Here is a 14,552-nt window from a genome sequence, read left to right on the forward strand (position 1 = left end):
TCTCAAATATTTTCCTCTGTTCTCACACCACAACAATCAACACAGAAGACTTCTGTGACCAAATGCATGAGTTTTTTTTCTCCCGACACCAAGCAGCAGATACCATCAGGTATCTTCCAATTCAATTCAATTCTGATGCTGTCTCCCTGAAAATAATGTCAGATCCCACAAGTTGAGGGCTCAGTCCCACAAGACTGTCCCCTTTCAGACACCAGTTGCAAGTTTGGGCCTCCAGAACTTCTGAGCAGCCAGCTTCAAGTTGAGGTTTCCATGACCCCTCTTTGGGTTTGATTAATTTATTAAAGTGGTTCACAGAACTCAGGGAAACTGGCTTACATTTGCTGGTTTATTATAAAGGATGTTACAAAGGCTACAGATGAAGAGATGCATAGGGTAAGGTATGAGAGAAGGTACACAGAGCTTTCATGCTCTGCCTGGATATGCCACCTGCTAGGAGCCTACACATGTTCACTATCTGGAAGCTATTCAAATCCTGTTCTCTTGGGCGTTTTATGAAAACTTCATTGGACAACCATGTAGTAATGTGATTGGACAAAAAGGTTATAATCTAATGCTGATAGGCTGAGTGGGAAACTCGGCGAGGCCTATCTGTTCAGATTCTTCTTGACTTCTCTGTGCAGCATTAATTCCTCTAGGATGTGGGACAGGACCTCCTCTGAAATGAGATCTTATGACCCTCAATCACAAAGGTGGAAACATGTTATAGTCCTGCCTTGTGTAGGTGAAAGGTTTTCTGAGGTCTGCTCCTGAGGCCAAAAGCACCATAACATTATAATAAAAGACTATTAACAAGGGCTATGGGAATCATAAGCCAGGAGCCATAGATAAAAACATATATATATATAAAAAATAATATCACACACATATATCGCTATATGCATATACGCACATTTCTATACAGATACATATACGTATGTAAATAGATATAAGTAGATATTTATATAGCTAGATATAGATATTGATAATTGTATTATTTCTTACATATATATCACAATAAGAAATACTATACCTATTATAAAAATAACACAGGGCAGGGTCAAGATGGCCAACTAGAAACAGCAGCATTTGGAGGCTCCCGTTGACAAAAAAAACATAATAAGCTTGTGAATACTTCACCAGCAACCAAGGCATCCAGATTCTCTCATCAGAACTGACTAGGAGGTTGGCCTGACTCACAGAGAGAAAGAAGAACAGTGTGGTGTGGCAGCCCACATGAGAGCCACATGGAGTGGGGGAGCCCCCTCCCCCCAGCCAAGGGAGGCAATGGGTGAGGGTGCTTTTTCCACAGAACTGTGCAACCCACAGATTGGAAGATCCCACTCATGAACCCACACCACCAGGGACTAGCATCCCAACCCAGGAATGCACAGACTCTTAGCTTCTCAGTTGGAAGGAATCTGCTTAAGCCTACGGGACTCCTGGAGGGAAGGGTGACCAGCGCTGGCTGTGGCTGCCTGCTGTCAAAGCTATTTGAGCTCTTTGGGGGAGGAGCAGCAGTCAGCACTGGGATTTGCATCTGCCTAACACAAAGCTCCCTGGGCAGGGGAAGGGAGGCATCCATCTCTATAGCCCCAGGCTGTGCCTTTCCCCTGCTGGAGACAGGGAGGCTGGATGGCTTGGTCCCAAGACAGTCCAACACACCGGCTTTCAGTCTGTGGCCAGAGTGCCTCTTCAGGCCTGACCCTGACCCATCCTTCCTCATTGGGTGAGGCTTTCCCCCTGTAACTCCAGTAACACCAGCCAGAGGCTCAGGGACAGATCCTGCATCTCCCTGGTCCTGTGTTCCTAGGGGTAGAGATGGCTGCAATCTCTGTGGACCAGCCGACTTAGCCTTTCCTCTTGGTAGGTCTGAGGAATCCAGGCAGCCCAGACAATTGGGTTCCCTGCAAGTGAGGCACTGTGTTAAACAGGTTCTGTTCCCCATGCCACCCAACTTGGTGAGACCCTTCAATAGAGGTTGTCAGACACCATATACAGGAGTGCTCTTACTGGCGTCAGGCTGGTGCCCCTCAAGGTCAGAAGTCCCAGAAGAAGAAGCAGGCACTCATCTTTGCTGTTCTCCAGCCTCTTTGAGTGACATCTCCCGGCACAGGAGTGAATCAGATAAATAGGTCCTGAAGTGAACCCCCAGCAAACTGCCGCAGCCCTACAGAAGAGGGACCTAACCATTGAAAGAAAAACAAACAAGCAGGAACCAACAACAACAGCATCAACAACAAGAACAACAAAAAGTCTCCACAAAAACCCCATCCAAGGGTCAGCAGCCTCAAAGACCAAAACTAGACAAACTCATGAATTTGAGAAAGAATCAGTGAAACAATGCTGAAAACCCAAAAGGTCAGAGTGCTTTTTCTCCTCCAAATGATTTCAACGTTTCTCCATCAGGGTCACAGAACTGGAGGGAGGATCAGATGGACAAATTGACAGAAGTAGGCTTCAAAAGATGGGTAATAAAAAACTACACTGATCTAAAGGAGCATGTTCTAACCCAAGGCAAAGAAGCTAAGAACCTTGATAAAAGGTTAGAGGAATTGCTATCTAGAATAACCAGTTTACAGAGGAGCACAAATAACATGATGGAGATGAAAAACACAGCACGAGAACTTTCTGAAGCATACTCAAGTATCAACTGCTGAATCAACCACAGCACGAGAACTTTCTGAAGCATACTCAAGTATCAACTGCTGAATCAACCAAGTGGAAGAAAGGATATCAGAGTCTGAAGACCACCTTCCTGGAATAAGGCATGCAGACAAGACTAGAGAAAAAAGAGTGAAAAGGAATGAACAAAGCTTCCAAGAAATATGGGACTTCATAAGAAGACCAAACCTACAATTGATTGGAGTACAAGAAGGAGACGGAGAGAATGGAAACAAGCTGGAAAACACACTTCAGGATATTATCCAGGAGAACTTCCTCAATCTAGCAAGACTGCCAACATGCAAATTCAGGAAATACAGAGAACATCATTAAGATACTCCACAAGAAATTCAACCCCAAGACACATAATCATCAGATTGAAGATTGAAATGAAGGAAAATTGTTAAGGGCAGCCAAAGAGAAAGGCCAGGTCACCTACAAAGGGAAACCCATCAGACTAACAACAGACCTCTCAGCAGAAACTCTACAAGCCAGAAAAGATTGGGGGCCAATATTCAACGTTCTTAAAGAAAAAAAAAAATTTAACCTAGAATTTCATATCCAGTCAAACTAGCTTCATAAGCGAAGGAGAAATAAAATCCTTTCCAGACAAGCAAATGCTGAGGAATTTTGTTGTCACCAAGCCTGCCCTGCAAGAGCTCCTGAAGGAAGCACTAAACATGGAAAGGAAAAGCCAGTAGCAGCCACTGCAAAAACACATCAAAATATAAAGACCAATGACACTATGAAGAAACTGCAACAACTAGTGTACAAAATAACCAAATAGCAGCATGATGATAGGGTCAAATTCACACATAATGATACTAACCTTAAATGTAAATGAGCTAAATGTCCCAATTAAAAGACACAGTCTGACAAATCGGGTAAAGAGTCAAGACCCATCAGTGTGCTGTATTCAGAAGACCCATCTCATGTGGAAAGACACACATAGGCTCAAAATAAGGGGATGGAGGAAAATTTACCAAGCAAATGGAAAGCAAATTTAAGCAGGGGTTGCAATCCTAGTCTCTGACAAAACAGACTTTAAACCAACAAAGATCAAAAAAGACAAGGGCATTACATAATGGTAAAGGGAACAATTCAACAAGAAGAGCTAACTATTCTAAATATATATGCACCCAATACAAGAGCACCCAGATTCATAAAACAAGTTTTTAGAGACCTACAAAGAGAAGTATACTCCCAGACAATAAGAGTGGGAGACTTTAACACACCACTGTCAGTATTAGATCAATGAGACAGAAAATTAATAAGGATATTCAGGACTTGAACTCAGCTCTGGATCAAGTTGACCTAGTAGACATCTACAAACCTCTGTACCCCAAATCAACAGAATATACATTCTTCACAATGCCACTTGGCACTTATTCTAAAATCTACCACATAATTGGAAATAAAACACTCCTTAGCAAATGCAAAAGAACTGAAATCATAACAGTCTCTCAGACCACAGTGCAATCAAATTAGAACTCAGGATTAAGAAACTCACTCAAAACCACACAATTACATGGAAATTGAAAAACCTGCTCCTGAATGACTCCTGGGTAAATAATGAAATTAAAGCAGAAATCAAGAAGTTCTTCGAAACCAACAAAAACAAAGAGACAACGTACCAGAATCTCTGGGACACAACTAAAGCAGTGTTAAGAGGGAAATTTATAGCACTTAAATGTCCCCATCAGAAAGCTTGAAGATCTCAAGTTGACACCCTAACATCATAATTAAAAGAGTTATAGAGGCAAGAACAAACGAATCCAAAAGCTGGCAGAAGACTAGAAATAACTAAGATCAGAGAAGAATTAAAGGAGATAGAGACCCAAAAACCCTCAAAAAAAAAAAAATCTATGAGTCCAGGAGCTGGCTTTTTGAAAAAATTAACAAAATAGACTGCTAGCTAGACTAATAAAGAAGAAAAGAGAGAAGAATCAAATAGACACAATAAAAAATGATAAAGGGGATATCACCACTGACCCCACAGAAATACAAACTACCATTAGAGAATATTATAAACACCTCTACACAAATAAACTAGAAACTCCAGAAGAAATGGTTAAATTCCTGGGCACATACACCCTACTAAGACTAGATCAAGAAGAAGTCGAATCCCTGAATATACCAATAACAAGTTCTGAAATTAAGGCAGTAATTAATAGCCTACCAACCAAAGAAAGCCCAGGACCAGATGGATTCACAGCTGAGTCCTACCAGAAATACAAAGAGGAGCTGGTACCATTCCTTCAGATACTATTACAAATGATTGAAAAGGTGGGACTCCTCCCTAACTCATTTTATGAAGCCAGCATCTTCCTGATAACAAAATCAAGAAGAGACACAACAAAAAAAGGAAACTTCAGGCCAGTATCTCTGATGAATATCGATGGGAAAATCCTCAATAAAATACTGGCAAACCAAATTCAGCAGCACATAAAAAAAATTATCCACCACGATCAAGTCAGCTTCATCCCTGGGATGCAAGGCTGGTTCAACATACACAAATCAAAAAACATAATCTACCACATAAACAGAACGAAAGAAAAAACCACATTATTATCTCAATAGATGCAGAAAAGGCCTTGGATAAAATTAAACATCTCTTCTTGTTAAAAACTCTCAATAAACTAGATATTAATGGAACATATCTCAAAATAATAAAAGCTATTTATGACAAACTTACCCAACCAATATCTTATAGAATGGGCAAAAGCTGAAAGCATTCCTGTTGCAAACCAGTACAAGACAAGGATGCCGTCTCTCACCACTCCTATTCAACATAGTATTGGAAGTTCTTGCCAGCGTAATCAGGCAATAGAAAGAAATAAAAGGTATTCAAATAGGAAGAGAGGAAGTCAAATTGTCTCTGTTTGCAGACAACATGATTGTATATTTAGAAAACCCCATCATCTCAGCCTAAAAACTTCTTTAACTGATAAGCAACTTCAGCCAAGTCTCAGGATACAAAATCAATGTGCAAAAATCACAAGCATTCCTTTACACCAACAATAGACAAACACAGAGCCAAATCATGAATAAACTCCAAATCACAGTTGCTACAAAGAGAATAAAATACCTAGGAATACAGCTAACAAGGGATGCGAAGGACCTCTTCAAGGAGAACTACAAAGCATTGTTCAAGGATATAAGAGAGGATGCAATCAAATGGAAAAACATTCCATCCTCATGGATAAGAAGAATCAATATTATGAAAATGGCCATACTGCCCAAATTGATTTATAGATTCAATGCTATTCCCATCAAACTATCGTTGACATTCTTCACAGAATTAGAAAAAGCTATTTTAAATTTCATATGTAATCAAAGAAGACCACATATAGCCAAGATAATCCTAAGCAAAAGGAACAAAGCTGGAGGCATCATGCTACCTGACTCCAAACTATACTACAAGTCTACAGTATCCAAAACAGCATGGTACTGGTACCAAAACAGCATGGTACTGGTACCAAAACAGACATATAGACCAATGGAACAGAACAGAGACCTCAGAAATAACACCACACATCTACAACCATCTGATCTTCAACAAACCTGACAAAAACAAGCAACGGGGAAAGGAACTCCTATTCAGTAAATGGTGCTGGGAAAACTGGCTAGCCATATGCAGAAAACTGAAACTGGACCCCTTCCTTACACCTTATACAAAAATTAACTCAAGATGGATGAAAGCCTTAAATGTAAAACCCAAAACCATAAAAACCCTAGAAGACAATCTAGGCAATACCATTCAGGACATAGGCATGGACAAAGACTTCATGACAAAAATGCCAAAAGCAATTGCAACAAAAGCCAAAATTTGCAAATGGGATCTAATTAAGCTAAAGAACTTCTGCACAGCAAAAGAAACTATCATCAGAGTGAACAGGCAACCTACAGAATGGGACAAAATTTCTGTGCTCTACCCATCTGACAAAGATCTAATATCCAGAATTTACAAGGAACTTAAATGAATTTATAAGAAAAAAACAAACCACTGCATCAAAAACTGGGCAAAAGATATGAACAGACACTTCTCAAAGGAAGACATTTATGTGGCCAACAAACATGAATAAAAGCTCAATATCACTGATCATCAGAGAAACGCAAATCAAAACCACCATGAGATACCATCTCATACCAGTCAGAATGGCAATTATTAAAACATCAGGAAACAATAGATGCTGGCGAGGCTGTGGAGAGATAGGAACACTTTTACATTGTTGGTGGGAATGTCAATTAGTTCAACCATTGTGGAAGACAGTATGGGGATTCCTCAAGAATTTAGAAACAGAAATACCATTTGACCCGGCAATCCCATTGCTGGGTATATACCCAAAGGAATATAAATCATTCTACTATAAAGACACATGCATATGTATGCTAATTGCAGCACTATTTACAATAGCAAAGTCATGAGACCAACCCAAATGCCCATCAGTGATAGACTGGATAAAGAAAATGTGGTGCATATACACCATGTTATACTATGCAGCCATAAAAAAGAATGAGTTCATGTCCTTTGCAGGGACATGGATGACGCTGGGAGCCATCATCCTCAGCAAACTAACAGGAACAGAAAGCCAAATACCGCGTGTTCTCATTCGTAAGTGGCAGTTGAACAATGGGAGCGCATGGACACAGAGAGGGGAACAACAGATACCAGGGCCTGTTGGGGGTTTGGGGTGAGGGGAGGGAACATAGAAGACAGGTCAATAGGTGCAGCAAACCACCATGGTGCATGTATACCTATGTAACAAATCTGTACATTCTGCACGTATATTCCATTCTTTCTCAGAAGAAATTTAAAAAAGCACAGAATATAAGTGCCTATGAGCACAGTGGTATCATTTATTGTCCAATGTAGGGTACTTTAGAGAGTGAATTGGAGAGAGTAGGTAAAACAATTAAAATTATTATAATTTTTGAAATTAATATGTATTAAACAAGTTTCTCATATTAGTAAATTTATGAAATGTTCTTTTTTAAAAACTACTTCCAAAACGTAATGATATTTTATTAAAAATGAACAAGTTAGGACCAAAAGACGAAAGCACATGGACACTAAGACAACAGGGATAAAATGGAAATGTCCCTGACAAACGAGTATGGTCACCCTACTTATGAGGTCAGAAATAGATTTTATGTTCGAACTGACTCTTAATGAAATAGTTGCATTATCACCTCTTCTTAAACTTCATTTATTTTTGCTAGGAATCCAGCACACATGAGCTTATACTCTAGAGGCTGTTATGCAAACCAGTGGTTTCCGTATGTCAGTTGTGACTCTAGCATTGTGTCTTCTATCAGTGCCCCAGGAAGAGGGACTGCCTGGCCTGAGCATGTCCCAGGCTGTGGTAGATGTATTTTGCCAACCAGGCCAACCTGAAATGTCTAGGTCCATCTTTGGAGGAGAGCTTGTAAAGCCCTGAGGGGATATAATTGCATTTCAGTTATCTTTTTCAAAATGTCGAATTTGAGATCCTCACAATCAATAATTTTTCATTTAAAATGTATGGCTAAGTTAATATGAGGCAAGAACAGAAAATTTTGGTCTCTAGTCTTTTGGGGGCAAACTGGAATCTATTTCCCATTAGCCCACAGCTATTCTTATCAGCCTTTTGTCTTACTTATCTTTTTTTCCCTTCAAAATAGTTGCCGAACAGAAGAATAAAAGGCTTTTCATGTCTTTTTAGCATTTGTTATCTTTCTACTTCTTAGTTGAATTAGAAGAACAAACATTGTAGATTTAGACAAATGTGACTTAAACTTCAGGTATATCAATATCCCTTGAATGTCAACATACTCAAATCACCTAATCCAGTTGGGAATATTAATATCATGGAACTTGCTGTCAGGATTAATGAGATGTTCCAGGTAAAAAGCCTTGCACAGTGTTTGGCAAATAGTAGGTGGCCAATAATAAATGGCAGCTATAGTCATCAGTGAAGAAATACAGATTTCAAGTAGGTAGGGCTGGCTGTGAAGAAAATTGTCACATAAGTGACTTCATACTCTATTTCAGCTTCCTTCCCACTCTCCCTCCTTCCCTCCACACACACCATGGCCATCTCCTATTGCCAGTACTTGGGACTCTCATATGCCCCTGGACCGCTGTCTTTTCCTAGTCTAGCATCTTCTGTTCCTGGTTTATCTTCCTCATCTCTTTCCTTCCAGACCTCCCAGTCTTATGACCTCTGCTTTTGCTTCCTGCTATGTGCAACCTTGGAAAGGTTCTGTTAATGTCATTTATGCCAAATGTTGAAGACTAACATCATTTTCCTATGCTAATCTTGCCAGGAGGCATTTCCATTTTAATGAAGGTCAACATCATAAGCTAATTGAATAAAAGTGCAAAACATAAGTTAGAGGCATCAGCAATAGGGAGAGAAGAGATATTTTCAAAGAGATGGACTCAAGATAACAATAAAAATAATGAACAGCTAACATTTATTCAGTGCCAACTTTATTTTGCACTGTGCATTATTTGCATTACTTCATTTAACCCTCACAACTAATAAATTAAGTACTATTATTATTTTCATTTTTCTAATTAAAAAAAGAAGCTTGGAGAGGTAAAGCAAATTGCTCAAAGTCATATACACCAAGTAAGCGAAGAAGACAGGTTTAAAACTCAAGTCCATCTGACTTATTGTCATCTCTCTTATACTATCCCTTACAGGCTGAATCTTCACCAGGGCAGGGATTCTTGCTTGGAGGTCCTACCTTGCTCAATATTCTAAGAAATCTAGACTGCTAGTAGTTCCAAATATACTCTTCTATTTTCTGTGTGTGTGTCTGTCATCTTGTCCCCTGTACCTGCAATCCTTCACTTCCCCACAGTTTCTGGGCTAACTCCCGCTTACCCTGGGAGTGACAGAGTTCATGAGTGATCTTCCCCCATGAAGCACCATCATTCTGGCATCATCTCTCGTCCTCTCCTCATATGTTCTCTTTCCTCTTCCTACCTTGATTCAACTGAGCCAGGGCTATTTCTGTGTCTGTGTCACAGATAATAGTGTTTATGAGGGCAGATACCTGACATGTTTTTCTTCTTTATTTTACCTGACATATGCTTGTACCCTTTTTTTAATCTGACATTTTTTTTTGTATTCTTCTGGCCTAGCCTACTTAAAATTATAATTGACAGTGGCTTTTTTCTAACTTGGTGAAACAAAAATAAGGGTTAATTTCCTTCTACAATCAACAGCATCTTTGATTTGATGAAATATAGTGATAGATGTTAAAGATCATATAAACGAATGGATGGCACTCACAGCCCTCCCTGAGTCACATTACTATGCCTACTTAGAACCTAGCTGTTCTGCATCACAGGCATCATGGCAGGGCAGCAGTTGAACATTATTCTTTATTTATGCTAGGCTTTCCTAGTAAAGGTAGGGCAGATAATAAATCAGCTAAAATTGTTTTTAATCATTTCTTGCTGGAAGGATGTGACCTGTCCCATATGTTTATCTTCTAGGTGAAATTGATCTTCAAATTCTCTCCAAAATTCAGGCTCAATACCCAGGAGTTTGTATCAACAATGAAGTTGTTGAGCCAAGTGCTGAACAAATTGGCAAATACAAAGGTACCTATAACTCCTGCCCTCTGCACCAGATCCTATCCCAAAAGACTTAACTCAAATTGTTCCCTTGAATGATTAATAATATAGTTACTGTGGTATGCTCTTCACAAGCTTATTGGGAGAAGAACTGAATTAGTTCTTGGCAGGCATGACTAAACATCTCAAAATGTGAACAGTGAATAATAAACTCCCTTTTCTATTGATGCTTCATCCATTCCCCAGTTGTCATCAATGATTACCTTTTGATGTTTATGCTTAGGTACAGATTCATTCATTGATGCAGAATTATTTAAACCAACCTGAAAGAGCTTTTGTTTAGTGGGTTACAGTAAAAGTTCACAAACTTTTCCTGGCAAAGGCCAAATAGAAAATATTTTAGATTCAGAAGGTCAATCCAGTCTCTGTCACAACTAATCAACCTACCATGTGCCACAAAGGCAGCCAAAAAAAAAAAAAAAAAAATAGGTAAACTAACGAGCATGGGTATGTTTGAATAAAACTTTGTTTGTAAACACTAAAATTTGAATTTCGTATCATTTTCACATATGAATTAGCATCCTTCTTTTGTTTTTTAAATCATTCAAAAATATAATGACGTGAAACATGAATGGCAGTGACACAAAGTCAGGAAGTAAAACAATACATGTTTTTAGCTTGCAGTTCATACAAAAATAAGTAGCAGGCTAGATATAGTCCCTGGACTGTAGTTTGCCTACTCCTGAATTATACAAACATATCATGTTTCCAATTCACTTTCCATTGATAAAATTCACCAGTTGACCCTTCATTAATACTAAGACAATATAACCTATGTCTGCCCAGGGTTCTTGTAATTATTTCTTACTGACTGTTTCTTTCACCTCTAATTTCATTAAATACTAGAAAAAAAAAAAGCAGTATGAACTCTCTGGTCTCCCAGACATAAGAAAGAAAAATGTTCTTTCTATCTGTTTGTATATAACATTGATTGCATTAAAATTCTAAATGGAAATGGGTTCCACATTTGCAATTAAAATTGATGGTGTGTCACCTTTTCTCTGTATTTTAGAGCTTGTAGCCAAGACATCAAACCTTGAGAACGTAAAGTTTGCTTGGCATAAGGAGACATCATCTGAATATGAAAGTAGAATGCTGGAGAAAAAGGAGCTTCAAAAGTGGGACTTTATTCATATGATTCAGGTAAGAAATGTGTATTATAATATATACTCAGAAAGAAGACTTTTTAGATATATATATAATGAATACCTACTATTCTAACTTTTAAAAGAAAAATGAAAATCTTCTGATTTCTAATTTTACAGGTGACCGTGATCTGCCCAAATAAAGGATAAAGATGTTTATTATACTAAGATTCTCTTTAACATTCAAAAAACCAGTTTTCTCTAATCAAAATACCTCTATGGTTATCCATTTTAAAAAATGTTGGCTTAATTCTTATTTCTTTTTTTGAGATGGGAGTCTCGCTGTGTCATCCAGGCTGGAGTGCGGTGGCATGATCTTAGCTCACTCTAGCCTCAACCTCCTGAGCTTAAGCAATCCTCCCACTCCAGCTTCATGGTTAGTTAAGACCACAGGTGTGCACCACCACACCCAACTAATATTTTATTTTTTGTAGAGATGGGGTCATACTATGTTGCCCAGGCTGGTCTTGAAATCCTGGGCTCAAATGATCTTCCCATTTCAACCTCCGAAAGTGTTGGAATTACAGGTGTGAGCCACTGCACCCAGTCTTTAATTTATTTTTATATCATTGAATGTTTATGTAGAGATTTGAGAATGATAGCATCATAACATATTCTCTAGTGGCTCTAATGGTTTGGGTGGACCAGTGTCCCGGAGTGTTTCTCTAGTGGACATATGGTCGAAGGGGCAGATTAAATGATGCCTCACTTCAATAAATTTTTACTTCCATCATCCAGATCCAACAAACTGACTCATACATGTTATAGAAAGGGAGCAACTATTGAGTAGATAGCATGGGGCTGGATTTCCAGAGATAACTAATATTTCTGAATAGCATAAGGGATGTATGGATTTTGGAAGTTGGTTACCATAGGGAAATGTACAAATTTTGGCAATACCACTTGATTAACAACAAAACACTATTTTTCTTCCTGGTCTACAATGATAGTCACCCCAAAGGAATAAACTTACAAGAAGTCAAAGGAAGAAATACTCCAATTTTGTCATATACAGGCAATTCTATGTCTCTGCTTCTTTAGCTGATGAAATCTTTTGCCTGTCAGGTAGTACTTATCACTGTCCAGGATGCCAAGATATTTCTCTACTAGACTTGCTTTTGTTCCCGCTTTCTCACATAACTATTTCATAACTCCCCTGTCTCCTTACTACTCCTGCAGTCTCTCCCAGACCATTCGTTCCGAACCGATGACCCTACTTCATAATGTATAGAGAAAATAGAAACTACCAGATAGAAACTCATTTTTTACCCACTAACTTTGCAAACATAACTGCATTTGTGCATCATCTCCTTCTTCCATCTTATTGCAAAAGCCTCCTCTTATCAAAAACCACTCCCTCTGCTTAACCCTGGATCCCATTCTTTTCTGTGTTATAAATGTTGTGATTTCAGGAATCAGCTTCTCTTTCCTATTTTTCTTAAAACTTCCATGTTTGTTCCTTCTTTCTTATAGCAACTCTGTTTCCCTCTGCATCTCTATCCTGTTCCTCTCTCTCCATCTCTGTCTATGCCCCATTTTTCTGTGCAGCGTCTCTGCCTATTACTCATTATAGTCCTCACACTCTCATGATACTTTTACAACCTCACTGTCAATTCAGAAAATTTCACTGTCTTTGAGAAAAATTTAAGGTATATTCTACGGCCCACTTCCACATTTCTAGCCAAGTCATATCGTAGATTGTTAGCGATCATATTGATTCACTATAGTTGGGTGCCTGCCTATGGTCCCTGTGGTGGAAAATGTGGAGTGTGGCCCCTAAGGCACCAAGAGCCATCCACAGGTCAGGTCCATTTTATTTCATTCATTCATATGAAAGAGGCATAGCTAAAGTACTTTTCCTTTGTGCAATGAATTCTCTAAGGACAGGCTATATGGAATATTGAATTCTTGTCCAACAAAGATGAAGATGAGATATAAGAAGTATCTATGGGGGTGGGGTCCAAAGATGCAAGCCATGGGGAAAAATTTCCCACTGTCAATGCATAAGTCCAAGCTCTGTGTTGGGTGGAAAGGCCTGTACTTCACTAGAGATTGATCCAGAATTATTAAAAATGGGTGTCCTGACCCCTAAGCACCCTGTGACCAAGCAGATAACCTCATGCTTTATTTAGTCCAACTTCCTACAGAATCTGTCATCATCAGAGCCTGTCACATTTTCTGTGAATTTAAAAAAGCATCTGTGAGCATATGGAGAAGCTAGTGCAAAGGGCTTAATTGTAAAGTAACGTTCCATGAAATGGGGTCTGTTTTTATGGTGCCGGAACCATTTTCTCCCAGAAGAACTGCAATTTACGAATTATAGAATAGGCATAGGATTCATGTCCCCATGTGGAATGGTGACTAAGTGTCTCCAGCTATAAATGTCTGTGCTATGGAAGCCAGAAAGAGTAAATTTAAAACCATTTGACTCTAGTCGAACAAATACCATACTTTTCCATTTCCCCAAATATTTTCTCACATTATTGTTCTATGTCTTCATGCAATGTCTTTAATCTTTAAATTTCTTAAGTGTTTTCTTGGGTAAAATTTCACTCAACTAGAAAATCAAACTTTCTAGGAGTATCTAGCCCAAGCAATAAAGACTTCAACATAGAGAAGCAGCTCATTTCTCTTTTTCCTCCTTTCTAGATGCTGTACTATGTAAAAGACATCCCAGCTACCCTGAAATTCTTCCATAGTCTCTTAGGTACCAATGCTAAGATGCTCATTATTGTTGTGTCAGGTAAGTTATTTTCATTTAGCCTGAATTTTAAAACAGCAATAGTACGCGTATACATAGATTCCTGTGTTTGAAAGAAGCTTATATATTTTGTCTTCATTATGAAATTCTTGCCTTGGCCTCTAATCATAGCCAATTAATTTTCACAGTATTAGGGAAGTCATTCACAATAGTTCTCAATTTAGAAGGTATAGTGGAATTAAACATCTGTTTACTTCTTTCTTTTGGGAAAATATGTCTTTGTCTTCTGTATATGAATCCTTTTTATATAGCTTAGAGCAAATTCAACTGATAAAAGATTTTAAATGAGACTAAAAATAGTAAACATTTATTTTACCTACTTTGTGTCATTTGAGTGTTTCTTTTCCCTCTA

The 14,552-nt window shown here is 38.6% G+C and overlaps 1 protein-coding gene across 4 annotated transcripts in view; it reads left to right on the forward strand.

The window, feature by feature from the left end:
- Positions 1-14,552, forward strand: part of HNMT (histamine N-methyltransferase) — a 50,127-nt gene that overhangs the window by 26,404 nt on the left and 9,171 nt on the right. For 2 of the 4 annotated variants that reach the window (XM_055261937.2, XM_055261938.1), the window contains exons 3-5: positions 10,154-10,261; positions 11,307-11,437; positions 14,089-14,182. In XM_055261937.2, the coding sequence (XP_055117912.1) occupies positions 10,154-10,261; positions 11,307-11,437; positions 14,089-14,182 (333 nt within the window). Of the gene's footprint in view, positions 1-10,153; positions 10,262-11,306; positions 11,438-11,525; positions 11,583-14,088; positions 14,183-14,552 lie in introns of those variants that run through there. The other 2 variants (XM_055261939.2, XR_008653912.2) reach the window with 2 other exon arrangements.

The sequence above is a fragment of the Symphalangus syndactylus genome, chromosome 22 (assembly GCF_028878055.3).
Source record: "Symphalangus syndactylus isolate Jambi chromosome 22, NHGRI_mSymSyn1-v2.1_pri, whole genome shotgun sequence".
NCBI classification, from domain to species: Eukaryota; Metazoa; Chordata; class Mammalia; order Primates; family Hylobatidae; genus Symphalangus; species Symphalangus syndactylus.